This window comes from Paralichthys olivaceus, chromosome 3, assembly GCF_024713975.1.
Source record: "Paralichthys olivaceus isolate ysfri-2021 chromosome 3, ASM2471397v2, whole genome shotgun sequence".
NCBI lineage: Eukaryota > Metazoa > Chordata > Actinopteri > Pleuronectiformes > Paralichthyidae > Paralichthys > Paralichthys olivaceus.
Window position 1 is genome coordinate 17,892,947 of NC_091095.1, and position 26,364 is coordinate 17,919,310.

The 26,364-nt window shown below is 42.3% G+C and overlaps 1 protein-coding gene across 3 annotated transcripts in view; it reads left to right on the plus strand.

The window, feature by feature from the left end:
- The window catches only part of ncanb (neurocan b), a 183,248-nt gene that overhangs the window by 88,870 nt on the left and 68,014 nt on the right, over positions 1-26,364 (plus strand). For all 3 annotated transcript variants that reach the window (XM_069522286.1, XM_020080468.2, XM_069522287.1), the window contains exons 7-9: positions 1,700-1,993; positions 3,022-3,885; positions 9,658-10,854. In XM_069522286.1, coding sequence (XP_069378387.1) covers positions 1,700-1,993; positions 3,022-3,885; positions 9,658-10,854 — 2,355 coding nt within the window. The remainder of the gene's footprint in view (positions 1-1,699; positions 1,994-3,021; positions 3,886-9,657; positions 10,855-26,364) is intronic.

The window sequence follows — 26,364 nt, forward strand, 5'->3', positions numbered from 1 at the left end:
AATATTGAACACACAAATTGCACACCAAATACGACACTGCACTTCCTTGGGCAAGATGTGTGTTCCACAGAGCGATTACTGGAATTATTAGAAAGATATATGAGAGTGTGTATGGTAGATGAGTCAATAAAGTAAAAATGTATTAGTTGCAATCTAAAGATAGGACGGTTTAAAGAGGTTGAAGATAAATTAAACCAACGGCTGGTGGTTGGCTTTTGATAGAATACTGTTGCTATTAGACGTAAATAAGGCAGTCAAATATAGTCCTGCGTTCCCATGTGACGCTCTCTTCTCACTCATACACCACACTCTTGTCATTGTTGTGGTGTGTTTAAGACATCTCTCCTGTACACATTCCTTTGTTTCCCTTTCATAAACCACACATCCATCCCAGCATTCACCTGCAGCCTCGTAGTTTAAATTCCCATGAGGAGAAAACACTCATCATCGGAGTGAGTCCCCGCTGTGCTGAGCTCTGCGTTTCTTTGTGGGGGGTGACGAGACCAGAGCCTCGACATCAACACTGCATGTATTCTACTTACAATCATGCCTGTGTGAAATTTGTTCCCCTTCTGCATATTCCAAAACACAATCATAGACGCAGCAGGTTTTTAACAGCTGCATGGGGTAAATTTGTCCTGGTCACTCGTTATAAAGTGAAACCACCGCAACTGTCATTAAGTGGAACAGTTGTAAAAATATTTATAGATCATATTAAATTACCACCTCTAGACTTTGTATACAGCATCCTGTAATATCATCAAGTGAAATTAACAACCTGATTAAAACATGCAGGAGATCATTATCTGCAATCAAACAGAACTGGAAAGTCTTTCTCCAACCGTTCCAATAAATATTCAGGCATCTTCTAGCTTTAGCCTCACTCCTCACATAATCCCATTCTGCTTCTTTCTCCTTTCTTTGCATTCACAGCTTCACCTGTGACCTTTCACCTCTCCATCTCAGCTCCATAAATCAGTAATGGCTCCTTTTACTCTCCAGAATAAAGCTCCAGGATATTCACATCAGACTCGCTCCTCTGTTCACCACTCCTCATTCACACTGTCCACTCCACCAGCTCATATTTATTTCATCACTCACTGAGTCACTAGTGGATCATCTGACCATATCATTTTATTTGTGCTGTGCAGACACAGTGGTCCTCTCCAGCTCACTCTCTATTTTGCATCACTATGTCATGCACATCGCCACTACCTTTCTTCTTCTGCTTCAATCACTTCTCCGCACTTTCTCCCTGATTGCAACTGTCTTGAATTCAAAGAATTGCCTTTATATATAGTCTCTACTTTGAATTACTCATGATTTTTATTATTATCTTAGGTAAAAATACATTATTCTGATGCATAGCAAGTAAAATTTTTCTTTCATCCCTCTGCTTCAAGTCTCTACCTCTTATTGCTTTGACAAATGATGAAGAAGATTGCTAGAACAGTATTGCATTTAAAGTAAAAGATGTTGTCAGACTCATCTGCGCTCACAATGACAAACAAATGTAACTTAAAGTAGGGATATCACTTTGTACAGCACGGTACAGAACAATAGTTGAATCAATTCTCAAAATCTGAACCAATTGAAAAAAAGTTCTTAGTCTGACAGCTAAAATCCCTCCTGGCAATCAACCTTTAGCTGAACTCCTCACTCTCTTCCCCTCATTTCTCCCTCCACCTTCTCCTCCCAGGTGAGGTCTTCCACTCCACGATACCTGAGAGGCTGAGCCTGGCCACGGCCTCCACACACTGCCACTCCCTGGGGGCCCAGCTGGCCACCGTCGGGCAGCTCTACCTCGCCTGGCAGGCTGGTGTGGACCAGTGTGACCCCGGCTGGCTGGCAGACGGCAGTGTCCGCTACCCCATCAATGTCCCACGGAAGAACTGCGGCGGGGACGAGCCTGGGGTGCGGACCGTCTACAATAACCCCAACCGCACCGGTTTCCCTGACACCACAGCGCTGTTCGACGCCTACTGCTACCAAGGTACTGCAAGCTCTGTGGTGACAAACTTGTTTTGGTAGTTGATATTGCAACAATACGTGCTCGGAGGAGGTCTGGTAACTTGTTTCTATTCTGGGTTTTTAATTAGTAGAAGATGTTTATGTCACACATGAAGTAGTTGTGAAGAGACTGTGCAACATTTGCATTACCCTCTTGTGGATTTGAGGACTTGGATGTTGTGCGTAGGGAAGAGAGAGAGGAGGGTATGATGGGAAAGAAAGAAAAAGATGAGTTTAACTGGGGTTTGAAGTGACTGGTCCTGGTCTGCAGAGGATTTTCATGAGAAATAGCATGTGTCTGACCTTTGATTATTTTTTCCACACCACACCCGTCTGTTCACTATTATTGTATATTTCATAATTTAGCAGACATATCATTTTTGCATATAGAGTATTTTTGTTTTTCCGGCTTTTATTGATTGGAGCGAACCACAGATTGATATTTGAAAATGATATTTTCAGATAGATGGAGAAAAAAAGGAAAGCATGGCGTTTTCATCCCTCACAATGACAGCTTATAAAATTTTCATTGACGCAAGACAATTGCATAGCCCAATATTTTTAAGAAACAAGAGCGGCACGAGAGCGGAGCAGCAGTGTAGCTGTCAAAACAAAGAGCTGATAGATGACACTCATCACACATTTACATTATTATCTAAAATAAATGATGTCTTTCAGATAGCTCAAAGTAGATAATATTTGGCAACATGTTTTATTTAGTAACAGAAATTTTGTCTGTGTGAAGGTTGTCAATGTAACCTCATAATGTGACATGAACAACATAAATTCATGTTTTCTCATGTAGTAGAACAATAACAGCCACATGTGATAAAACTGTCAATCCAAAAACTGTGGAGCAGCTCTGATATTAATATTGTGTTGGGTGGCAATAACAGCTTTACTGTAAAACGTGACGTCACATGCTACATTGTGCAGCAGCACATAAAGCAGAACAAGTGACAAACGATACAAATGTTGGTTTTGGTGAAATGTTGCTGTTGTCTGTTGCAGCACACGAGCCTGCAGGCATCCAAAATGCGGAGGCGCAGGCTTTACATCAGCCCATCAACACAGCAGCACAGGCCACCTCCACCGTCACTGAAGCCCAGCACACTTCCCCTTTCCCCAAGACTTCCACCTGGACCGGTCTGGTCGACCTGGACAAAGCAGGAGTGCGCTCTATCGCTGGGATCAACAACTCCTCTGAGATATCTGCGGAGCACGTCGTCATCCACTTAAGGCCTGAGCTGGGTTGGAAAGACCAACAGGATGGTACGAGAAACAGCCAGGAGAATGATCCTCAGAGGAGAAGCAACAGCTTCGGCCTTTCTGACCTTGAGAGCACAGAGAGTCATGGAGGCTCTGCCCACGAGGAAGAAGACGGCAGCTTTTTTGGATCTGACAACCCAAGATTATCCTCCACAGCCTCTTCAACTCCACAGCCTCAAACCACTAACAGTGTGCTGACTAAGTTTGTGAACACTCTTATGAAACCCTTTAGGAACTGGACTGGAGGTGGGGAGGGTGAGGAGAGGGAGAAGGAGAAGGAACTTTCGGTGCCTGAGGAAAACGTAGGAGAAAACCAGACGCAGGGTGCCGCATCCAGCAGAAACCTCAGTGTGCCCAAAGCAGTCAGAAACAAGGGCAACGTAGACAACGCCATCATGGAGCAGAGGAGCAGTGGTTTTTCCTTCAGGGCTCCTGCCAGTCGGCAGTCGAGTACAGCAGAAGGTCTGTCTGAGCAGGAGAGAGAAGTGATGCCAATGTTTCGATTAGTACCTGCATTCAAAATGACAGAGCAAAGCGAGACCAGCACCCAGGCAGGAGAACGAGTCTCCAGCACATCTGCAGACGCCCCTCTGTCCACCGCTAATGGTAAGAGCCCAACAGTGATATTTCACCTCTAACCTTTAAAACAAATAAAATACAAATTGAAACAAGGGTGAATTGAAACTGATTAATTCCAAATTGAGTCGTGGTGTATTTAAATGTTGGTAAATATAGGATCTTTTTATGTTGTGCTTTTTAAAAGGTCTCTGTCTCTCCATTCCACTCTCTCCTCTTTTTCCTCTGAGTATAGTCTAATATATTCTTCCACAGGGCAATTTGAAGTATCGCTGTAAATTAAATTAAACAGGAATTGCAAACTAACAAAAAGGGCATAGCACGTACAGTGGTGCACAGTGTAGTAGTGGAGCTTGAATATTAATCAGTCTTGATTTTATTAAAGGTTAGCTCACATATGTGTTTATAGAAAAGCAAACCTGCATCAATAATTCCAGCTTATTTTTAGGTGTCAATGATATGCGTGTCCTTGTGCATTTTATATGATACATATCATATCATGAGTGAACTAAGCAGTAAACACCATGGCGAAGTACTTCCACCTTGGAACTGCAGTGTTTTATTGACATCCTTGAAAAAACTATTCAGACAGGCAGTACATTTCACTCAATATAAAGAACCAATCATCAACTTGTGAGGTGGCGCTTTCTGTGTTATATCGCTAGTGCATTCCTCTGATGCACCTTGTTCCGCCATAGCGTTATGAAGATTGTCAGCCACACACTGTTTATAAAACTGAAGTATCCCCGATACGAACGCTGCAATCTTGCGCAGAAGTTTGTGTGTTTGATGAGCAGAGTCGCTGCAGGTGAGCAGCTGAGGGGTGGGTGAAGATAGACCCTAACCCTACATTAGTAGTTTTCAGAAGCAGCAATGAGCTTCAGGCGTTGGATCAATGCTAGAAAATGAACTTGAAGGACTGCTGAGACACAGAGAAACTTGTGTTCCCTTTTAGGGAAGAGAATTGTTGTTATTTTAAGTGTGTGTGTACGTGCAAACTGCATGTGTATGTGTTTACACCCTGTCAGACAGGTAACCTCTTGCAAAGCTCGAAGAGGAGGAGTCGTGCATTGTACCACCAGCAAGGTTAGAAAAGGTTAGCTCATGGCTTATTGAAAACACCCTGGTTCCAAACCCCCAAATCACTTCCTCTATTTTATAAGTTCAGGGATAAAGGTGGACTAAAGCATAGAGGAACGACTCATGGCTGGAAGGATCCTGGACCAATAACCAAGGGAGCAAGGCACATTTATACCATGTTACAACTCGGGGGAAAAATACACCAGACAGAAACCAAAAAGAATGTCTATCACGCCCTTGGGTGGAAAAAGGTAGTTTTCTTTTAATAGCCACCACAAATAACACATTGTTGGCATCAGCGAAAAGGGGAGGATACAAAGTAAGACTTACACTCTCCCACAGACAGCCAGAAGAATTCAATAAAGCTGCTCAGCTTTTTTCACCTATAGCAATTGCAGGCTTTATTAATATAAATACTCACTGCTGTTCTACCTGAAATTCAATGCCCCCCCCCCCCCGAGGTATTAAAGAAAACCCAAGCTTTAGTCAGTATGTATTATTCACAACCGTATCCAATTAACGTGGAGGTTGGGCTGCTCTGCCGTTCCCCCTCACCTCCATCTTTGTCTCTGGCAATTAAGGCCCGGTTCTCTGAAGGTAGGCTACACTAATGATCACTACAGCAAGGATGAGCAGCACAAGAGGGGGATGAGTTGACCAAGGAAGAGGGAAGAAAGGTGCAGAGGAGGAGATGATTCTGTGTTTCATGTTGCCTTGATGGAAAGCTGCCCAACTGATTTCTCTTCTTAAACCAGCATCCATGAGCTGAATTAACTCTGTTATAAACATTTCATTCTTACAATAACTTTAATGCTCAGTCATTTATTGTGCCATGTCTCCTTGTTGATGAAGTACATCCGAAACAGAGTGGATTTTAAATATTCAAAAGATCAAACTATTAAAAAAATTGGAAGAGTTTCTGAACTAACGGCCATAGGTTTAGGCGTTTTTTTGGTATATTATTAAATATTAAGTATATATATATATATAAATCGTCTTCAACCCAGTCTTGGTGAGACTAAAAGCATTTAAATCGATTTTGAGTTCCATTTTACTGATTTACTTTCTTTGGTTTTTTTTTTCTTATTGGTTTCTTAAATATTTTCGGTCTAAAAGCCATGAATGTAAACCTCTCCCATGTGCAGAGGAGCTGCCCGCTGTCATGAGCACCCCAAATGACTGAACCACATTGATTTATAGATTTTTTCTTTTAATGGTCCACTGGCTCACCCCACCCATGAGGCAACCCCCTCTCGCTGTGCTCTCGATGGCCATTCCGACTATGATTCAAAACAATCACTCAAAATCAGCGGTGGGAGGAGGCAGAACGGACAACATTAATTTGTTCACAAACTTTTCTAACAAAAAAGGTCCTGGATCCAGACTCTAAATAAAGATGGAAGACATGTCTCCTCGTCCTCCCTCCAGAAATGAAGCCAAAAAATCCCGGATACAAACGCTGCCATCTTGCATACTCTGCGCCATGACCAATTACAAGTCAGTCTTAGCTGTCAATCAAGAAGTTTCAACCAATCATTATAGCTTGGAAAAATGAGCACTTGAACAAACATCAGTGTGATGAGAACTACTGAAAATGACATAAACATCATAATCAATCATCATTAGGTTGGTCCATGTTACATTTACTAACATGGAGGAGGCAGGGTTTATGAACTATGCTGCTGCAAGCCACCAGGTGGTGATGAAGACGCGTTGGCTGAAGGGAGCTGGCATGTCGTCCATATTCATAAACAGTCTGGATACAATCTCTTGTCAGGTCCTGCTAAATATTAAGCCCTGACCATAACATAGTCAGTACTAGATGAGAGTTTACATTATATGTCAAATTTGGACTTTAAACCCTTGTGGCTGAAATGAGTATTACAATAAAAAACTACCAAAAAAATAAATTCAGTAATTTCTGCTGCAAACCAAAATATTTTCATATGAAAACAATATTTTCTCATGTTCCTGCTATAGTGGTCTATAGTGGTCTTCTTGTCTATCCCACACACTTTGGAGTGTGTGTGTGCGCTGACTCTCCGTGTAGATGCTCCTGACATGATTCACGCAGCCATGCAATAACTTCTGCTCAGTGTTTTTTTTATTGGATGGCATATCTGCAGATGGGCAGAGGTGGCATTGTCTCTCTCATTCTTTCTGTCTCTCTCGTTGTCAGCCTCTGCTCCCACAATTTAATAAAATGACTGTGTGACTGGAGGGATTCTCTAGGCTCGTTTACTTCAGTAAAGTGGAGTCAACACAGCAGAACCACTCACAGTGGAGGCACAAAATGACTGTCTGAATGGGGTTTATTATGAGTTTGTTTGTGGTTTTTCCAGCAAGCCTTCGCCCAAACAGATTTACAGCAGTGGAGATGAACTTTAACCGCGCTCTGAGTAGCCCCATGAAATCATCCAAGCCGATGCCTAATTGTCTCATTTTATTTATTACATGGGTCATTACATAGATGATCAAACCAGATTAATGTGTTTAATTACTCTCACTTTCGTCCGTGTGTGTAGTAAAAGTATGTAATTAGCTATTTGGATTATTAATAGCACAATTACACTAGGCTACATGGCTCTTATGGAAATGAACCTCAGGCTCATAAACCTCACTTAGGCATGAGGCAACAGCAGACCTAATGAATAATTTACATAGATTTTAATATTTGATGCATAGACATATTTGTATATGTTCTCCCTCTCGTGGTAATTTGTTGTGCTGCGTTGTGTTGCACCCGCTTCGCTGTGTTGCTGTGCTTTTAAGACATGTTAACGGAACTGAGGAAAGCCAAACCATGCTGAGCGATGACGCTATCCGGGCCTTTCAGTTACACCGCTGTACTGCGAGTCACACATACAGTCGCGATGAATTATTGATGGTGTGGACAGAGTCTGGTTTAATGTAAGCTGATAACCACTTCATCTAAATAAACATGTCTAGCTGGAGCTCGTTGCAGAGCGAGTTTTTCACTGATCGAGTTGAAAGTGTTCCTGTGTTTTTCCACGTGGCTTCTCTCGCCACAGGCAAGTGCACCCAGCAGGTTATTTTGGGTAAAAGAATCCACACGGAAAGAAGGAGAAAACAGGGACAGAGAAGTGTGAAATTACTTTGAATACATCTCTCCATCCGTTTGGTGTGTGTGTGTTCATAGGCCTCTCTATTTGTCTACAAACTCCAACAACTTCAGTCCCCACTCTGAGCTGAGCCACTGGTGAGGAACGAAGCTCACAATATCCAACTTACTGTAAATAAAAGTTCACAGCTACAGTTTCAGTTCTCTACAAATAAACAACCAAGAAAGTTTAGATGATCTCCCAATTGCATTTTAAAGTCTTTAAACTACATTTTGAAAGACTTCAAAATTCTCTCCATATACAACACATCGTACAGTACAGGCTGATGAGAGAGTGGTTGTTTTAATACATAAAATAGCAGCACTTTATTAATTCAACTGTAAATGCCCTGCATCTCATCTCTGATATTTTAGTGAGCGATTGCAAGAATGAGTAAAAATTGCATGGCCACTGAAAGAAATTTGAAATTCAAGAGCTTCCTTGGAAAATCAAAGACTAAGAAAGTTATATTGTTGAGGTCAAGAACTCTTTTTGTTTGATCTGGGCTCACCATTGTGAAACAGAATTCTCTTTGTGTGCAGAAGATGAGGTGGTTAAAGTCTTTCGAGCATTTCTAAATGTTTGAGGAAATCTTGTGGAATCAGATTTTGGCCTTGCTGATTCAGTGTTAAGACCCACAGCAGGAACTGAAAACATGTTTTTACATTTAACATGAATTCTTTCTATATTTACACTCTAATTACTAGTTTGAAGTGGACGGATCACAAGCCAGTTTTAGGGTTAATTATTTAGTGTCGCCAGGCAACTGGCAACCAAATCTAATCAATTCACACCCACACAGTCCTGAGGGAGCAGATTAACTGAGTTTGAGTGTTATATTTTTGCTAAACAATATCTAAAGGTCTCTTTTACTAACTTTGATTGTTGCTAATTTAAACATGAAGTTGCAGAGGAGAAGACAGATATTTGTCATTAAGTGATCTGGGTCTTTAAACCCTGTTGTGTTTTTGTTTGTTTGACTTTTGCATTGTTAAATGTTTGGCCCTTTAGAAGGATTGAATAGTTACGGTTGTATTTATATATGTCTATGTATGAAAATGAATTAAAGTGTGTGTACAATCATGTATATGATATATATAAATATATATGTCCTTTACATGCAAATGCTCATATTTAGTAGTTGACTGTGACTATGAATGTTAATAACTCAAACTCACATTCATGACAAGTTGGGACACAGTCCCAAAGGATGTGGTCTTAATTTCTACACACTGTCTGCTCCCAGTTGATTAATTTCATTATCCTAAACAGAAACTTGTTTGCTGTTTGCACAGAAAAAAAGAGCACCCAAAACAAATTACGGACATAGTCCACACGTGACTAAAAACCCATATCAGTGAATAAACACCGCACCATGCTCATCCTGGTAAATGCAGCAGACTCTAGTCCAGGATAAGGATACCATTTCATGTTCCCATAATACCTCTGAAACTCTACTCCCTATGTGTGTGCCATTTGGCTCATGTAAGCCAGGCTCAATTTTTTAATTGCTTTTTCCAAATCCATAAAATGAAATCCTCCTCCCCCCCAATAATCGAATCCTATGACTTAGTCTCTTCTGTCCCTTTATTCCCTGTAGAATTCACCGCATCAAGACCCAATGAGGGATCACCTCCCAGTGGACATGTCAACATATCCGTCCCTCAGGGACCCAGAGGAGTTCCAGCTTTTGCTCCAGACCCCAGCAGCCACTTTCAGTGGGCCATTGAGTCAAGGCGTGATTCTAAAGCAGGACCCCATGGAAATGTGGCCTATGTGGGTAAACATCCAACCTGGGGGCCCATGGAAGCCAAAGCAGGGCCCCTTGAGGTTATGACCCTTCCCACCTCCCTCCGACAGGACAACCAAGAAAATTATTCGGGCGAGGGGAGGGATAAGGACGAAGAAGAAGCCACAGCTCCATCAGCTGGTCGAACAGTGTCAGGGGAGGAGAAGGAGATGGAGGGGAGCGGAGAGGGGAGCAGGTTTCCTGGTGGGTTTGGAGTGAAAGTCAACAATATGGGCACCGGTGGTGTCGAACCGAGCCTTGAAACAGATTCCTCGCTAAGCCAGAGTGAGCCTGTGACTGTGTCTGAGCTCACCACCCTGTCCCAGTGGCAGCTAGTGGATCAGCCCACCACCTCACCTCATTCTCAGAAGACAGACACAGCAGAGGAGGCCATAGGGGGGGTGTTCTACGTCCGCCGACCCACTGAAAACCTCTTCTCAGCCTCCTCACACAGAGGGAAAGATACGTCAAACTCAGGATTCACTCCTGTGTTTAGGAAGAATAGCAAAGACACACGCAGAGAGGAGTTGGTGACTTCAACACCCGAGGCCCTGATGGAGGTGCTGACAACCTCTGCGGTGACCACGCCGGAACTTCTGATGACCAGACACACACAGAGGACAGATCCTACAATCACAGACAATCCCTCTCACAGCTCCCCAACAGAGGAGCCATCCATTTCTATTTCATGGGTTCAGGAGGACAAAACAAGTAAACCCAACATTCAGGAAGATCCAGCCACTCCAGCACCTAGTATGGGATCTCAAACGACTGCAGGAGTCCTTCAGTTGACCACTCTTGTATCTGACTCCAAAGTTGGCGCCACAGAAATGGAATCCAGGTCTGCAGTGTCTGAATCTTTCATCGTGGGCAGTCGTTGGACACCTTTCAAAGGCGTGGGCCAAAAATCAGAGGAACACAAGGCCAAGGAGACGACAGACAAGAAAGACAGAGGCAACCCTTTCGGCATTCTCATACCCAACTGGGCCTTTGGTCTCATCCCGTCAGGTACGTGAGCTCCCCGGTGTTCCAGATGAATGAACCTCACTGTCATCATTATCGTCATGATTATGAGCAATCATCTAATCAGCAGCAATTTATTGAATTATGTATGCAGCTTAGTGAGAGCCAGAAAAAAATCCCTCACGTCAGGGCCACGCTGCGGTGACATACGGCACAGTAACAGCAGTATGTTAACACCACTGCATACCCTCCACCCGAGTTCACAGCCTGTGCTCAGTTATACTTTAAATACACCTCTATTTCCTTACTCGCCCTGTCTCCTGTTGTTCCATTCTACATCTCCCCCCTCGCTCTGCCTCTCTGACAGATGTCATGCATTCTTAATCCAGGCCTGTTCTTTCTTCTTTGCACTCGCATCCCCTTTCTCTCTCCATCCCTGTCCCATCATGTTGGTGTGGAGGCAGAGCCACGCAGTGAGCCAGTGCACTGAGGTGAGACCAACTAGGTCTTAGTGAAGTAATTAGTGGGTCACAGCCAGTGCAATTAGGTGAACCTGGGGAGAGCCAGAGATCCTGGTCCCCAACAAATCAATGTAGACACAAACTACAAGATGGAGCTCGTAATTGACTGCAGTCTCTTTTTTTCTAGTTTGTCCATGTTCAGCTCCACATTCCTTTTTCTCTCACTCTATCCCTGAACTTGTTGTACGTAATAAATATCTGTGTCTGTGCCGTTGGTCCTAGAACGCTTGCATTGATTTCTTTTGATAGTGAATTGATTTTCCACTGTGGCAGAACTTCACAAAGTGAATTAACATAACAAAAGCTGTAAACCCAGGGCCACTCGTCTCCTTCTCATCTAAATTTGTGATCTTACCAACCCAATTTTGTTTGCTTACTGATAAATGTGCCTGTCTTTGAAGACAGTAATGCTTAATATTGTGTGTTATTGCTACACTAACATTCATTCATCCTCAGCCCAGTGTTTGTGTTTTTTTCTGGGGTTTTGAAAATACATGTTTACAAGGTATACCTCAAATCATGAGTCATCCTGCTCAGTTAAGTGGATTAATCAGTGCATCAGAGACCTTCTCCTTGGAACATTCAACACTGGATTGGATTATTTTCATGTCATTCAGAAGCGCGCTCCACCAGTTTGACCATTTTCAATGTAGTGCTTCATTCTCAGAGGAACCTTCTGTGGGTGGGTGATGTTTACAGGGGACTGTGAAAACGCTGGGGACATTGAGTTTTTAATTGAAAACACAGCAGCAAACCAATAACGGTGCAAAACCTCCACATGATTCCATTTTCTTTGCTTGGGATGGTTCAGTCATTTCATTCAGTGAACATGTAAGACCTTGATTTCCCTAAAAAAAGGAGCTTTTTGTATTATGTAATTAAAGTTCAAGCTCACAAGTACAAGAGTACTTATTTGTCTTCAACAGTATTTCTGATCCACTGACATTTGAATGGTGTGAGTGGGCCGTGCTCTTGTTGAGTCATTAGAGGGATAAGACCCCTCCCTGTGTGTGACCTTTTGCAGTTGTCAGTTATAGTACAGGGAAAATTACAGCAATGGGTTGTCTGCCCATTTCAGCTGAGAGATAGAGACAGAGAGGAGGGAAAGGGCAGGAGGATGGACAGGAGAGGAAGATCAGGGGGAGGGGGTTAGAGGAAGAGAGGTGAGAGTGTCCTCCACAAAGTGTGGGTAGGAGTACATAAACCTCTTTAATCGATGATCAGAGACTTCACTAACACAGTCCCATGGGCCTCCAGAGAGCACATCGTCCCTCCTCGTCTTTTTTTTCTTCTTCCTCCTTTCCTTCCCCTTTCTTGCCTTTCCTTTTATTTCATGTCCTGTCCTTTCCTTTCCTTCTTGTACTCTTCTGTCCTGTTCTCACCTCTCCTCTCGTCTTACTCTCCTCTCCTTCTTTCTTTACGTCTTACTTGCCCATATATCAGAGTGATTAGACACTGGTTTTTAAAGCCACATCCAGATTTTCCAATTCATCAGTCACTCTGACCTCCAATTAAAAACCCACACAGATGGGTGGACATTCACACACATAAAAATTGAATATATGGGAAGAAACAGCAGCACAGAAATCTCACTCAGAAGTAAACCTTGATAATCCATCCCACACGTTGCATCACATACACACAGAATGTCTTAATCCTCCAGCTATGAATATTGAGAGAAAGTAAACACATTGCATTCTATTTATTTATTTTTTTACCCATATCTCCATTTCCATATTGGATAATCCTAACGACAGCATAGAGATTTACAGTGTGTCTTTGGAGCACTGGCAGGCAAACCAAGTCAGGCGGATACAGTGATGTCAGCTGTCTGTCCGGCCTCTAAATGACTAGTGCCCGTCTGATACTCTGGCAAACAGGGTGCCGGACAACTCTGAGTTATAACCACCTCGACTCAAGCCTTGTCTGTGACTCAAGATGGATCAGACCTCTGGCAACATCAATAACACTGCAGCCAGCCCTCAACCAAATGAGAGTGTTAAATTTGGAGAAGAGACAGTAGGTTGGTGTGTGTGTGTGTGTGTGTGTGTGTGTGTGTGTGTGTGTGTGTGTGTGTGTGCGTGTGTGCGTGCGTGCGTGCGTGCGTGCGTGCGTGCGTGCGTGCGTGCGTGCGTGCGTGCGTGCGCATATGTGTGGAGGACGAGGAGATAAATGGACCCAGGCCTAGGCTGGGGTGGCGTATCATCAGTATGGGTCTGTGGTTAGATTCAGTTTGTCTGCTGGCTGTCAGAGTCTTCGGATAGGTTGTCTGGAGCAGTGAGAGGGCACATCCTCAACGCTGCATAGAAGTCAATTGATTTTCCAGCCTCTCCCTCCTGGTGTCTCCCATCTTTTCTTTCCTGCTCTATCCTTCTTCCTCTTTCTTCCACTTGCTTTTTTATCCATCGCCCTCAATCCCTCGCCATATCCCTGACTTTATGTCTTTTATTACTCCTCTGGTCACTGTTATGAGACTCCCTGGCATAATGTTTTCATAGCTTCTTGAACTCCAATGTGATACAGCAGAAGGCAGTCACTTGCGGTCTAAGTGCATCTGTCCCCCGTAGGATCCTCAGCCTCAGCAGGATCCTTGTCACCTCCTTTTAAATCCTAATCTGTCCCACTCCCATCTTCTTCTCATCTCCAACTTTCCATTCTTTCTTTCTTTTTATGGTGTAATTCAACCATTTTCCCATATCAAACCCTGCTGCTGAATCTAATCCTGTGCTATTGGCTGCTGCTTATTAAATGAATGGGATTTGTTCAAGAAAAGCCTTGAGGGACGCTGGGCTCCATCGCTGTGTGGGTTGAAGCTGCGTTACACATGGCTCTGTGCTGACTGAGCAGAGGCTCTTTGTATCCTATTAACCAGGGAAATAATGAAGCAGCTGATGTGGTGAGAATGAGCTGAAGTAAGAGGTGGTGAGAAATCCAGTCCCTCCAGGATGTTGAGCTAGAAACAGTTAACGAAAACTCAACCGATCCTCCTGACCTTCAGTGTGACCTTGCAACTTTGCCCAATTACCAAAACTTTCTTCACACATCTGACCAATCACTGCAGTTCCTCACATGTGTCACTGATCATAGCAACAGCCCATTCAAAACATTGAGCTGTACATCACTAAAACCACTGTACTGTGTTTAAACTCATAGAGATCAGATTACTCCTAAAGCGTTTCACAGTCAATACCCTTGTGTCCTGCACGAAAGCAGGGGTTCATTTTATTATGCTGCGTGCAACGTTGTAGTGCAACACAAAACAAAACTGATTTTCAAACTCTACTGCAAAACATATCACCCTGAATATACATACATATGACAAATCAGGGTGATACAAGTTGTATCATCCCGAATGCTTGCGTGCGTGGTTTTGTTCAGGATGTCTGTAACCCTAAGAGTTAAGTCACTTACCGGAAAGATTTTTTTATAGTGAAACAAGTTCCCTGGGTTTTTTAAGGAATTATACAAAAAAGAAAAATAATTTTTCACAATTGTCACTTACTCCCAAGATTTAATAATAACTCTTTGTAAAAATGTTGCTGTGAGATCACACACATAGAAAATGTATTTTTTTTATCTGCATAAATACTAAGATTAATAATTAGTAGTAGTTGTAGTAGTAGAAAAATTATAACTAAAACTAATCATGGAGAGAAAAACAGAAATGAATAAGAATGAAGAGATTTAGACAGGAGAGCACAGAACCCCAAATTTGATATGTTGAATTTCATCTCACAGCCAACAAGAGATTTTCTCACACATGATTGTGAGCTCAACAGCTCATGATGCACGTCCGTCACTAGAAAAATTCAAGAGCCGAGATTGGAAAGGTCATTGAACATTAGCGCGAGGGCTGATAGGAAAGGCAAATACTTGCTGGTTTTTAAAGTGCAATTTAAATTGTTGATGTAAAACACAGAGTGATTTAACAGGCCTAATTGGATGAGGAAGTTTCTGAACAGGAGGCTCAAACAAAATATCTGCTCAGTGACATTTTGGGGATGGAAAAGTGTTGATTTACTCGTCAAAGTCAATGAAACAAACAGCAACGTCTGTAAAGTTAATGCAGCATCGAAATGTGAGTTTAATATTGTGCAGTGAGCCTGAACAAACATGTGAAAAGCTGTCTTAAACAGATATTTTTATGGCTTCATAAAATTGCTTTATTATGTTTGCTGTCACAACAAAACCTGGTGATTATTCAGCCTCCACGAGATCATCACAGGCAGATGTATTTTATTTTACACATCCTATGACCCATAGCTCCCATTATGGCAGATGAATGACTGAGTCTCTTGACTGTTACTGGCAGCAGATCTGCAGCAGGATTAAAAAACCGAGTTGTGTTTTCAATATTTTCTCTTCTTACCGTTGTCCTCTTAAAGATCAGTTGTTGTTCTGTTAATTTCAGTAGCCCAGAAACAATGGACACTTTCCCTGGGCACAGCATATGCTTCTTAATCATGCCTTTGTTTTATCACTTCACTGCCTTAAGCTCACATATATCTAGAAAGCATTGTTGTGAGAGAAGATTTTTTTCTTCTTACATTCAACTTTTAATACCTTTATTTGATTGGAACGATAATCAGTGCTATTCCCATGACAACAAAATATAATGAGCTTTTGTTTGTCGGGGCTTTTGGAAATGACACAGTCAAACAGCCAACGTGCTCGACAAGGAATTAAAGTAGTAAAAGTGAAACATTTAGCCACATGGTAGATGAAAACAACAACTGCTTGTTGGAGCGTTCAGCCTCTGTCATCTCCTCTGATTTTATTGTAGTCGGTTTTTATTTAGCTGCCTCTGAAAAGTAGATAAGAGAAGACCTCTGTTGAGCCATATGTCACCCCATTAAAAACACAGACAGTGATTCCCACAGCACTCTTGTTTTTTTGTTTTTTTTTGTTTTTTTATTTCTTCCCAGATGCATCCCTATCTGTGAGTTTTTATTGTTAAGTACAGCCTTAGGGCCCCTGAGGGTGCATAAAGTTTCATAGAGCAGCGAACAACATCACCTCTGTGCGCCACCGGTGGGGAGATGACGGGAGGGATGGAACGAGCGTGGCAGGGAGCTGTCAGAGGGAATATAATCCTCTGTGTGGAGTCTTTGTGTGGCTGAGACCAACCAGGACAGGTTGTTTGGGTAACTGTTCCAGCATTCAGCATTCCTGCTTTATCAGAATAAACGTCAGGGAACCCGATTCCTTTTGCTGAAAGAACATTTCACTTTTTTTATCTGTGTGACCTATTGGAGGACAAAGATGTAAGAGGAACTCAGTAAACAGCCGTGCTGCCTTTCAGACCTGTTAACTTTTATCACCCTTTAAATAAGATTAATCGGGATATAGATTTATTAAGATGTGAAACTGCTCACCAGACAGTAAAAGTAGGGGGTCTATTATGCCTGCAGCACATCCAACAGAGAAGAGATGTTGCTCTTGCATTTTCATTCTCCATTTGCAGTCAGTCAGACACTCATACATCCGTCAGCGGCTCAGTCACACATGTGGCCACACGCTGATGAAAATGGAGCCGCCTGCCATCAAGGTTAACAGCGAAATGCATGATTTCAAATTGAGGTACTTTCAAGCTACACAGGAGAGGCAGCTGAGTGGATGAGTGCGCCCAGCTGTTTTTTGTTTTTTTTTCTCCGAGCAGCCAGATTGCCTGTCTGACTCTCACCCTGTCGGCATTGGAGGCAGAGAGTAGCGACGGCAGGGGCGTTTGGCTCCCGGCGTCAGTTGCATAGCATCACTGTCCCAGCGGGGGGGAGGTATTCATAGACTGGGAGAAGTCTCAAGAGGAGGAGGGGTTTTAAATGGGCACAGGTGGTGGTTTTGTAGGTGTAAATTACAGAATTTGATGAGATTATCAAGACAAAGGGTTTGTTTGCACATTGTGATGATTGCATGGAGGTATTTTAGGCAAGAAGCGTCTTCACAGACGTCCTGCTGACAAGGGCAGTGTTCGGTCTGTGAAGGAAGTTTCCTGGGAGCTGGTGAAGGAGATCTCAGAAGCAGCATACGTCTCACGCTGAAGGGTTTATTGCAAAATTGATGTACATCAGAGACCCGGGATGAAACAATATCAACGTTCACAGTGAACCATGAGCAACTGTCACCCCTCAAGTCTCCTTTACTCCACACCTTGCATCACCCATTGCAATGGCACGTCCATAAAAGGATTGAGTTGCTGTCACTCTCTATAGCTGATGAAAACAGCTATAGAGAGTGACTGAGTGCCTCGGGATTATCTGCAGACTTTCACTGCCTGGACCCCTAGTATCCAGTCACTTCCTGCCTCTGCTTGCTGCACCTAGCTGCTCCACCTCTCACCTGAATAATGTGGAGGATTTGTTGCTGTTGTGAACTTGTCAGTGCGGAGAACCTCCCACTGTGTTGTGTATGTGTGATAAGCCAACTAAGGGTAAAGTTCCTACCCAATTTTCCAGACTGTATCTTTAGGTCATATCTGAAAAAAGCTTACGTAAATGTAAGTGCTCACCCCCCATACCTACATCATGTTGTGTCCTTATGTGTTGCCTCTGCTCTATTTTAGAAAAGAGTTGGAACCTCTCTCTCTGGGACATTGGAATTATGTTCCCTGATCCTGGACATTGCAATTTACAGCTAGATTATTCTTTATCAATAACCTGGCCTTGTGTGTTGCTAGGAGAGAAGGGAGTCTGTGCAGAATGAGACGAACACTGACCTCCCAATAGTTAACGAATAGCTGTTGTGCTGTGTATGGATGTGAGGAGCTAAAATAATAAAAATTCCTTAGTTGAGTTTTAACAAGGTCTCATAATAATGCCGCTCCGCTGTCAGAGCAACTTCTCGATATGCTCACAGTGGAATATGAACATGCAGGCAAACGAATGTGTGTGTGTCTCTGTGTGTGTTTGTGTGTGTCTGTGTGTGTGTCCTGCTATTTCTTTCTGTTTTGGAGCATTTTCCTATTGTGACAATGTAGCAACCCACCGCACAACATGTTAGATGGCACGAGCCGTGTCAGTGAATCCAAGCACACTTGTTTTTCTGAATATTGGCCTCAGAGTCTGGTGATTGATCACCGTCGTCTCAGCCAGTCGCATTATTGGTCTCATCCCTTTTAAGCTGCTGTGCCAATCACAGTGGGACATGATGAAAACCGCTGAATGGAGACAAGAGCAGATCAGCTTCTCCAAGAGCAGTGAGTTAGTGTCTGTGAGCTGCAGCATGGCAGAACAACAAACATCCAGCTCTGCAAAATGATGTGTCTCTGTTGGCTGAATTTATATCTGTGGAGATAAAAGTCTGGATAGCTTGTTTTCCATAATGATGCATGGTATAATGGTGATCCATACATTTGCTATTCTGTAAAGTTTGTCATGTCATCATCAGACTTGAGCCAAAACTATGATGCACTGTCGTAATGACTTAAATATTCTTAAGTATGTCTTAAATATTCTAAGGATCATTTAACGCTACTTCAGTCATGCTTCTAAATAAAGTTTATTGTTGTTTGATTTTGCAGGCATGCATAGTTTGTCATGTCTCTTGGTTTTACATCTTTTTCAGCACTACAGGTATTAGCACGCTGTCATAAAACTACAAACAACACCAACGTGCAGCTGATATAGAGTTTACAAACATCCAGGTCAGAATTTATTTCAGTACACTCAGCTTGGCTGTGGGAAATAATATAGATACCTACTCTCTCTGCCTGTAGTCTGTGTATCTACATGACACTTCTCTACCCACCTACTTCAGTTTACTTTCAATTATAGAAAAGTGTTCACTTCATATCTTACATTTCATTCATTATGGTTTATTAGGCAATTGGACGTTTTCAAGCAGAAACTGTTTTACCTTTTGGTGGATTTATTTTATCAAGGTATTCAATTCTAAGTATACTCTGATATGAAGTCAGGATCATTACAGCTGGCTCGAGGATTAATGTTAAAAACTGAGAAAAGCACAGTTTCAGCTGGACACCCCGCTTCCACGACTCAGTTTGCATTGAGCTCCTCTATGTTGCATTTCACCTCCTGCACTTCCACCACACTTGCTCCACAAAGCACAGACACACCACACAGATAAAGTGCATTTCAAGGTAAAGACTATAGCTGTTAATCTGAGCTATTTTGCAAATCATCGAGTCCAAATATTCAAAAAATAGTCAAAACCATTTGTTCAACATCTGTCATTTAATTTGATGGCATAATTACAACACATGCATGATTGCACTGTGGTGTCACTTGATGTGTAACACCGCATGTTCTTTGGTAGTAATCATGAAAGTCACAATATGAATAATTCATAACGCTGACAGTGACAGTTACACGCTTCTTTTTTTCCTACTCTCGTTGACTCTGTCTTGAAAATTGTCGGGCAATTATATAAAAAAAGTAAAATGTGGTTGATTCAATATTCTCATTTCACAAAGCCCTGAAAACTGGTGCAAAGACACACTGAAGAGAAGAGAGGAAAAAAGCTCAAAGTGGATAGAATGTGTTTGTGATGATAAGCCAGGATGGATTATTTTCCTGCTACTCTGACAGCCCAGATAATGAAATTTATTTAGGACGAATGGAGACACCACAAGTGCCGCTCTTGTAACAATACCCTCAATTTCTTCGTCAGTCTCGTCACGCTGTCCTGCTGAATTGTGTTGTATTGAATTGCGGGCGTGTTGCTTTTCCCCGGTCCTCACCAGACTGATTCAGTGTGACGCTGGGTCCACGAGGTGCTCACTAAGAGCACATCAGCTGCTTTCTGCTGTCTCAGGCCTCTGGTACTGTGGCTAATTGCAAGTGTCATGCTTTCTCATAGTTTGTGTAAGTGCGCGTGTTGTGTGGGTGTACGTCTGTTTGTGTTTGCCTGTGCAGAGAGGAAGGACACATTTTACGCAGTTGAAAAGAGGTGAAGTTGAAAATTGGAAGTTTCAATTCACAATGACGAGCACTCTGCATGGAAATACAAACAGAGACGCTTCTAAAATTGTCTAAAATTACTATTGTATTTTTGTACATTGTTATTGCAAGTCTATTTCTAATTTAGTGCTGTCAGGCTTCTTTTATTCCTGCATATCCACAACTCCATCTCTTACATTAACTGGATTTACACTGGCGGGGGGGAGTCAGAACACAATTCAAGGGCCATGCTAATTTACTCAACACAAATATCACATTGACCTCTTCAGTGCAATGACTGCTTCACGTTGTTGAGGCGTCTGATGTCAGATGGTAGTGCTGACAGAGCTGTTTTTTCAGGTTTGAGTCAGACAGTATCTAGAGTCTTAGCCAGACGATTAAAAAGAACAACTAACCTGTCAGATGTCATTACAGGCTCTTTGTTTTGGCAGGAATGTGCACACTGGGACCTCTTTACAGAACCATGGAGGCTAAATCACACAGCCACTTTCTATCACTGACTTCTACGAGAGGTTTTTCTCTTCATCTCCACAGGTGTTTTTTTCCTTTTTGTTTGTAAAACTGTGTTAGAATATTTGCACGACTCAGACAAGACAACTCAAAATCGAACCCTCTGCGTTTGCTGAATTTCACAGTGTAATCAACAGTTGTCGTTGCATTGTCGAGCATTCGGGAATGTGCTTGTTGCTTCTCGATGTGTGACACAGTGGTATACAACTAAACCAACTTGGATCAAATTAAAACAGTCATTTCTTTTTTTGACCATGTTGAACTCAGTAGGGAATTTGTTAATTTAGTAGAGCTGTAACCTAACTCATTCCTTAACTCGTCATGTTTCGAGTTGTAGTGACGCTCTAGAGATTGTATGTTTTTCATCACTGCTTCTCCACTGGGGCATATTAGTCATTATTTTGTGTTATATTTCTTTTATCACAGGAGAAGTTATTGATGTTGTGAGATCCTTTTTTGTATTTGTGAGTTGCTTTTTTAATGTGTGTGTTTGAATGATCTTGTGGTTAAAACTGCTTCATTGGCTGCATACAGTCCCAAACAACTGATTTACACCATAAAGATTAAACTGAGAATAGATAATATTACTTTTTAAATAAATAATTACTTGGAACAGTTTTGTGTTTCGGCAAGGTCGTCATTGTCATTTGAGAAATCCAGTGTTAATTGCAACTTAAACCGTTGTGTATAAAAATTTTATGCTATTATCGGATTACATTCCGATTGTTTGCCATTACAGACAGCAGCCTACATCCATCGACTGTTGTTTTCACCCTCTTCACCCTTGAACACACACACAGACACACACACATGGTTGCGTATATGCTGCCACATAGTGAGCAGACAGACAAAAATAGCTGCCCCCTCCCCTGCAGTGTTCATCAATCCTAGTTTTTCAGAGGTTGCTCTCCTCAAGCTCACTCCAGTAATCACATCTCTCCACCTGCTTCATCTACAACCTTCCCTCCAAGACATGAGCACAGTCCCGAAAGGATGACGGGTGGCGTCTGCAGCCTCTCTACTGGCCAAACTGAGCCCTCGAGCACCCAACTCCTGCCACTTAGGGAAGAGCCAGTAGCTGAACATGTGCTCTGATCCCCCTTTACTGAAGAGATCAATTAAAATGTTCTTTATTATTCTGTACAACTGGCTTTATACTGTATGCGACTACTTTTATTAATAGTGCTTTTTATCATCACAATTTTCATAGTTTTGTATCAGCTCTTTTTTCCTCCAGCAGGTAAATGAAACTCTGTCTACATTCCTCCTCTTTTCTTCCTCCACCTCCTTGGCCTCCTTATCCGCCCTCATGTAGCTCACCTCTGTAAATCAATCACTGTAAAGTAATCTGAGACTATATTAGGGTCTGCATCGCTGCTGTGCTAGAGAAGTGTATTAGAGCAGAAATGGGTTTTTGTATTTCCCTCGGTCTGTAATCATTGCACACACACACACAAACGTTAGTGCCACTATCCTTTCTAAGACTTTGCATCAAATTCAATTCATTGTGGACAGCCTAGCCACAACAAGTCACATTTTGTTCCTAACTTTAACCAGGACCTCAGACATAACTTTTTGCCTCATTGGGACTTCATTATATCGTTACGTGTGAATGTATGATTGTGTATCAGCTGTAATGAGAGCAAAACTTACAAGACATAATCTTTAAAAGTCAGGTTAGCTACTTTCAAAAAGAGAAAACAAAGAGAACTAGTAAAATAATTACCCAGTTTCTGCACTGTAAACATCTAACATTTCCATTATCAAACTGTCCAATGAATAACTGACTTCATTCGTGATAGATCGTTACCTCTGCCAAGGAGGTTATGTTTTTTAACCCCTGTCTGTTAGTTGCTTGTTGGTTTGTTTGTTAGCAAGATTACACAAAAAGTACTGGGCTGGATTACCACTAAACTTGGTGGGAGGATGTGGTATGTGTCGGGAAGAACCCATTACATTTTGGTGCAGATCCGGCGATGTATTCCTCACTTTCTTTAACATTGTGAAAGGAGCGATTTTCAACATGGCCTTTGATTCCTCCGAGAACAAATTAAAAATCTGGATCAAATGAATTTTAATGGGGTTTCATAAGGGAATTGTTGGGGTGTGTGCTCTACTGATTGACAATCTAGTTTTAGCATTTATTTTTCTCAGTGCTCCCACATTTCAGTCCAAATGTATCAGAGAGATGCGATGGCCAAATATCTCATCTACTTTGTTCTATTTAAAAGTGACTTTGAGTTTTATCCAGAAAAGTCTCAATAGTTTTGCTCCAGATGCAGGTGCTTTGTTGTTGAACCTGAGTTATGTGACACTCAGCATTGTCAGGGCCACTTTCACTGATACATACTGTATGTCTTCTCTTGCTCCACATCAACACTAAATGCATCAAACAAGCGTTCACTGAAGCCATCGTGCAAGTGACAATATGAATATTTCCCCTTATACACTCATAGAGGCATTACAGAGATGACGATGACTGTATTTAACCCAGCCATCCTCCTCGGCTCTAACTGTTCCGTGTGCCTCGGTACCTTTTAGTGATGTACTGTAGCATTAAATTTTAACGGGACAGCTCTTGCCAGGCCCAGGTGATGGCTTATCACGCCCAGAGAGAAGGAACACTTGAACAGGCTGAGGCATGATCTGTCTCAGCAAAGCTATTACAAGGTTCAGTGAGTCTAAGCACAGCCACACAGTGGGTGATAAGCAGGTGTATATACAGTAAGTGCAAGTGTGTGCGTGTGTGCGCAGCTCTCCTGCGTGCGGGTGTGTGTCGCACATTTGTTTGTGCAGTTTCTCTCAGCACAATTTTTTCTGCAGGCTTTGAGAACTACTCAGCTTCAGACTTCAAAACATTTCCTACTATCGCAATCCTCTTTCATAGTCCTTTCTAAATCCAGGGTGTATGCGCGCGTTGACATCGGGGAGTAGATCCCCAAATATGCCACAATGCCAACATAATCTCTCTCCTCACAGGCGTAGAAAAAAAACGTAAGATGACCTCGGAGCAGGGAAATGTCACCCACAAGAACATGTTTCAAGATACTCTGCATAGCACTGAGAAGAAGTCGCAGCATCTCTTCAGAAGACTTTAACTTATCTACTTTCTGAGTGTGAACTACTGTCACAACACAAACCTCAGCCCTGAAATCTGAACCCCTGCGAGCTTTAAATTTATTTCTGCCTGTCTCTGTGTTGTGTTTATGTTTCTACACAGATTGTCTCCATCCTCTCTTTTCAGACTCGTGCTTCCTCTCTTTCTCACACACAGAAAAAGGAAGACACGCAGTTGGGATGGAAGAGGCAACCTATTTTAGGACTGGTGTGTAATTAATCATAAGCTAGCAGCAAGCATTAGGAGAAGAGGAAATGTATGATAGCTCCCTATGTGACTTTTTGTCCCAACCTTCCTGACATTTCCTCTCTCGTTTTCAGTCCATCTCTTCCTCTTATACTTGTGCTTTTCAATTTTAATTTGTATCCTGTCCTTTCCTCTTCCCCAGGGACCAAGGGTTTTCCCTCCTTCCTCTCCCTCTATTAATCTGTTTTTATGTACACACACATTTGGAAAGCTGCTTTCACACATACACTGAAATCTGGATATTGTCTTGAAATCTTCTGAAGGAAGTGTATGTGAGAACACAAATATCCGAGTGTGTTGCAAGGACCATTTCTAGAGTTTCTCCTGCCAGCGCTCAGTATAAACTCTAGATAATGTCTGAATGACCCTATGTCGCGAGCGATTGGGTACTTTGATAATGATTCTACATCAGCAACAGCAAAACTGAATAAAAACCATAAGACTACGAATATCTCTGTGTGATGGGAGAATATAAGTAGGTGGCACACACTTGTGGTCTGTATTTATATAGCGCTTTTCTAGCCTTGCTGACCACTCAAAGTGCTTTAAAGTACAGTTTAGCCATTCAGACACACATTCAATCTATTGGCAGCTCTTATCTATGAGGGGAAATTTGGAGTTCAGTATCTTGCAGATCATGCAGATGGAGAAGACTGGGATCGAACCGCCCTAAAAAGAGTTCAGCTCAGAAAGAAAATGAGATTCAAGAGCTCTTGGTGATAAGGGCTGACGTCGTTGTTGATGTGCTGTAAACAAAAACATGTGACTTCCGAAGCGGAAGCTAAAAGTTACGTCCTGCCCTCTGCATGCTGCAGTACGCCTCGCTTAAAGACTTTGGAGATTTTGCTGTTGTTGTGAACGCGTCTGACTGAGGAATCCCCTGCTGTGTGAAAGATAAAGTCTGGACCTCATTGTGCAGACAAAATGTCTGAAAATGACTTAATTATCATCAAAAAAGTCAAACATCATCCATAGAAACTATATCCTTGCACATCTCAGTTTTTGTTATCTGTGAAAGGCTGACTCATGCAGAACATTTCCCTGAACTGAGATGTTGCTGCGGTCACACAATCCATAACCGCTCAGTCTCTCCTGTTTGCCGTACATATGATGTTTCTGCTAAGTGTGCAGGATGTGGACAGATGGTGAAGAGCACAGTCTCATTTGTGTGTAATAAGTCGTTTCTAATTGTCTGCAGATTGGATCAATGTCCTTTTCTGCCTCAGCTCAGTGCTTTGTCTGTATTACTGCAGACAGCACAGCCAACATTCATCAGTGCTGCTGGATGGTATCTGAGGAAAAGTCCTCTTTAACTCATTATTAGGGAAATTTTGCCAGGAAATAGTTGAATTATGTCAGAAAAACTAGACCAGTAAGAATTCACCTTTCAGGTCTTCAAGGCATTTAACACATGAATAAACACAGATGTCACCCGCTGGCTGTGCTCAAATTATCAGTTGGTAATAACATCCACTCAAAACCTGACAATTTAATGGTTTACTTTTGAACTTTTGTTACTGATTTTTCATGACAAAGAAAACACGTTCAGCACTAATGCACTCCTCATCAGAGGCTGAGCTACAGTTTTACTCTCAGTGTTGTGATTGACTCTGACAGTCATGATAACATCACCTCTTGGCTCTGGATGTGATCGTCACTGAGGCTACTTGATGACCCAGTCCTCAGCTGTCAGTTACACTGTGTGCATCACTGCATTTTCCACTGCAGCAGGTACATGTCCTCCTGAGTCAAAGTCTGTTACTGTGACTCTGATTTGAAACCATGAGCACATGCAGATGTACTCAGATGCCAGACAGGCAGTTTGATACTTACCTTAGCAATTTTTTATTTTAACCATTATCGAAAGCAACAAGGGGCTTCTTTGTTGGAGGGCCTTTTGCTTTCGGTCCACAAAGTCCAGTTGGAGAAACAGATTTCTGTTTTTAAACACATCTCCTGGATGTCTACGGACATGATACTTGGGGGCCAGATGGAGAAAGTCTGCAGAAACTGCTGAGCTTCTCACCCGGACATTTGTGTTCACACATGCACCCGCTCTGGGGAAAATACGGAGGCACTGCAGAGTTTAGTGCATGTCTGAAAGCAGCTTTGGGCTTCATATTCTGGATGGTGAAGGAAGTGGAGAACTGTTGAGGTAGCTCACTAAAAAGGAATGCAGTTATAATGTTGTAACATCACCTGTGCATCTCCCTCTTTGACCTTCCAAAATGTCTGATGCAAAAAA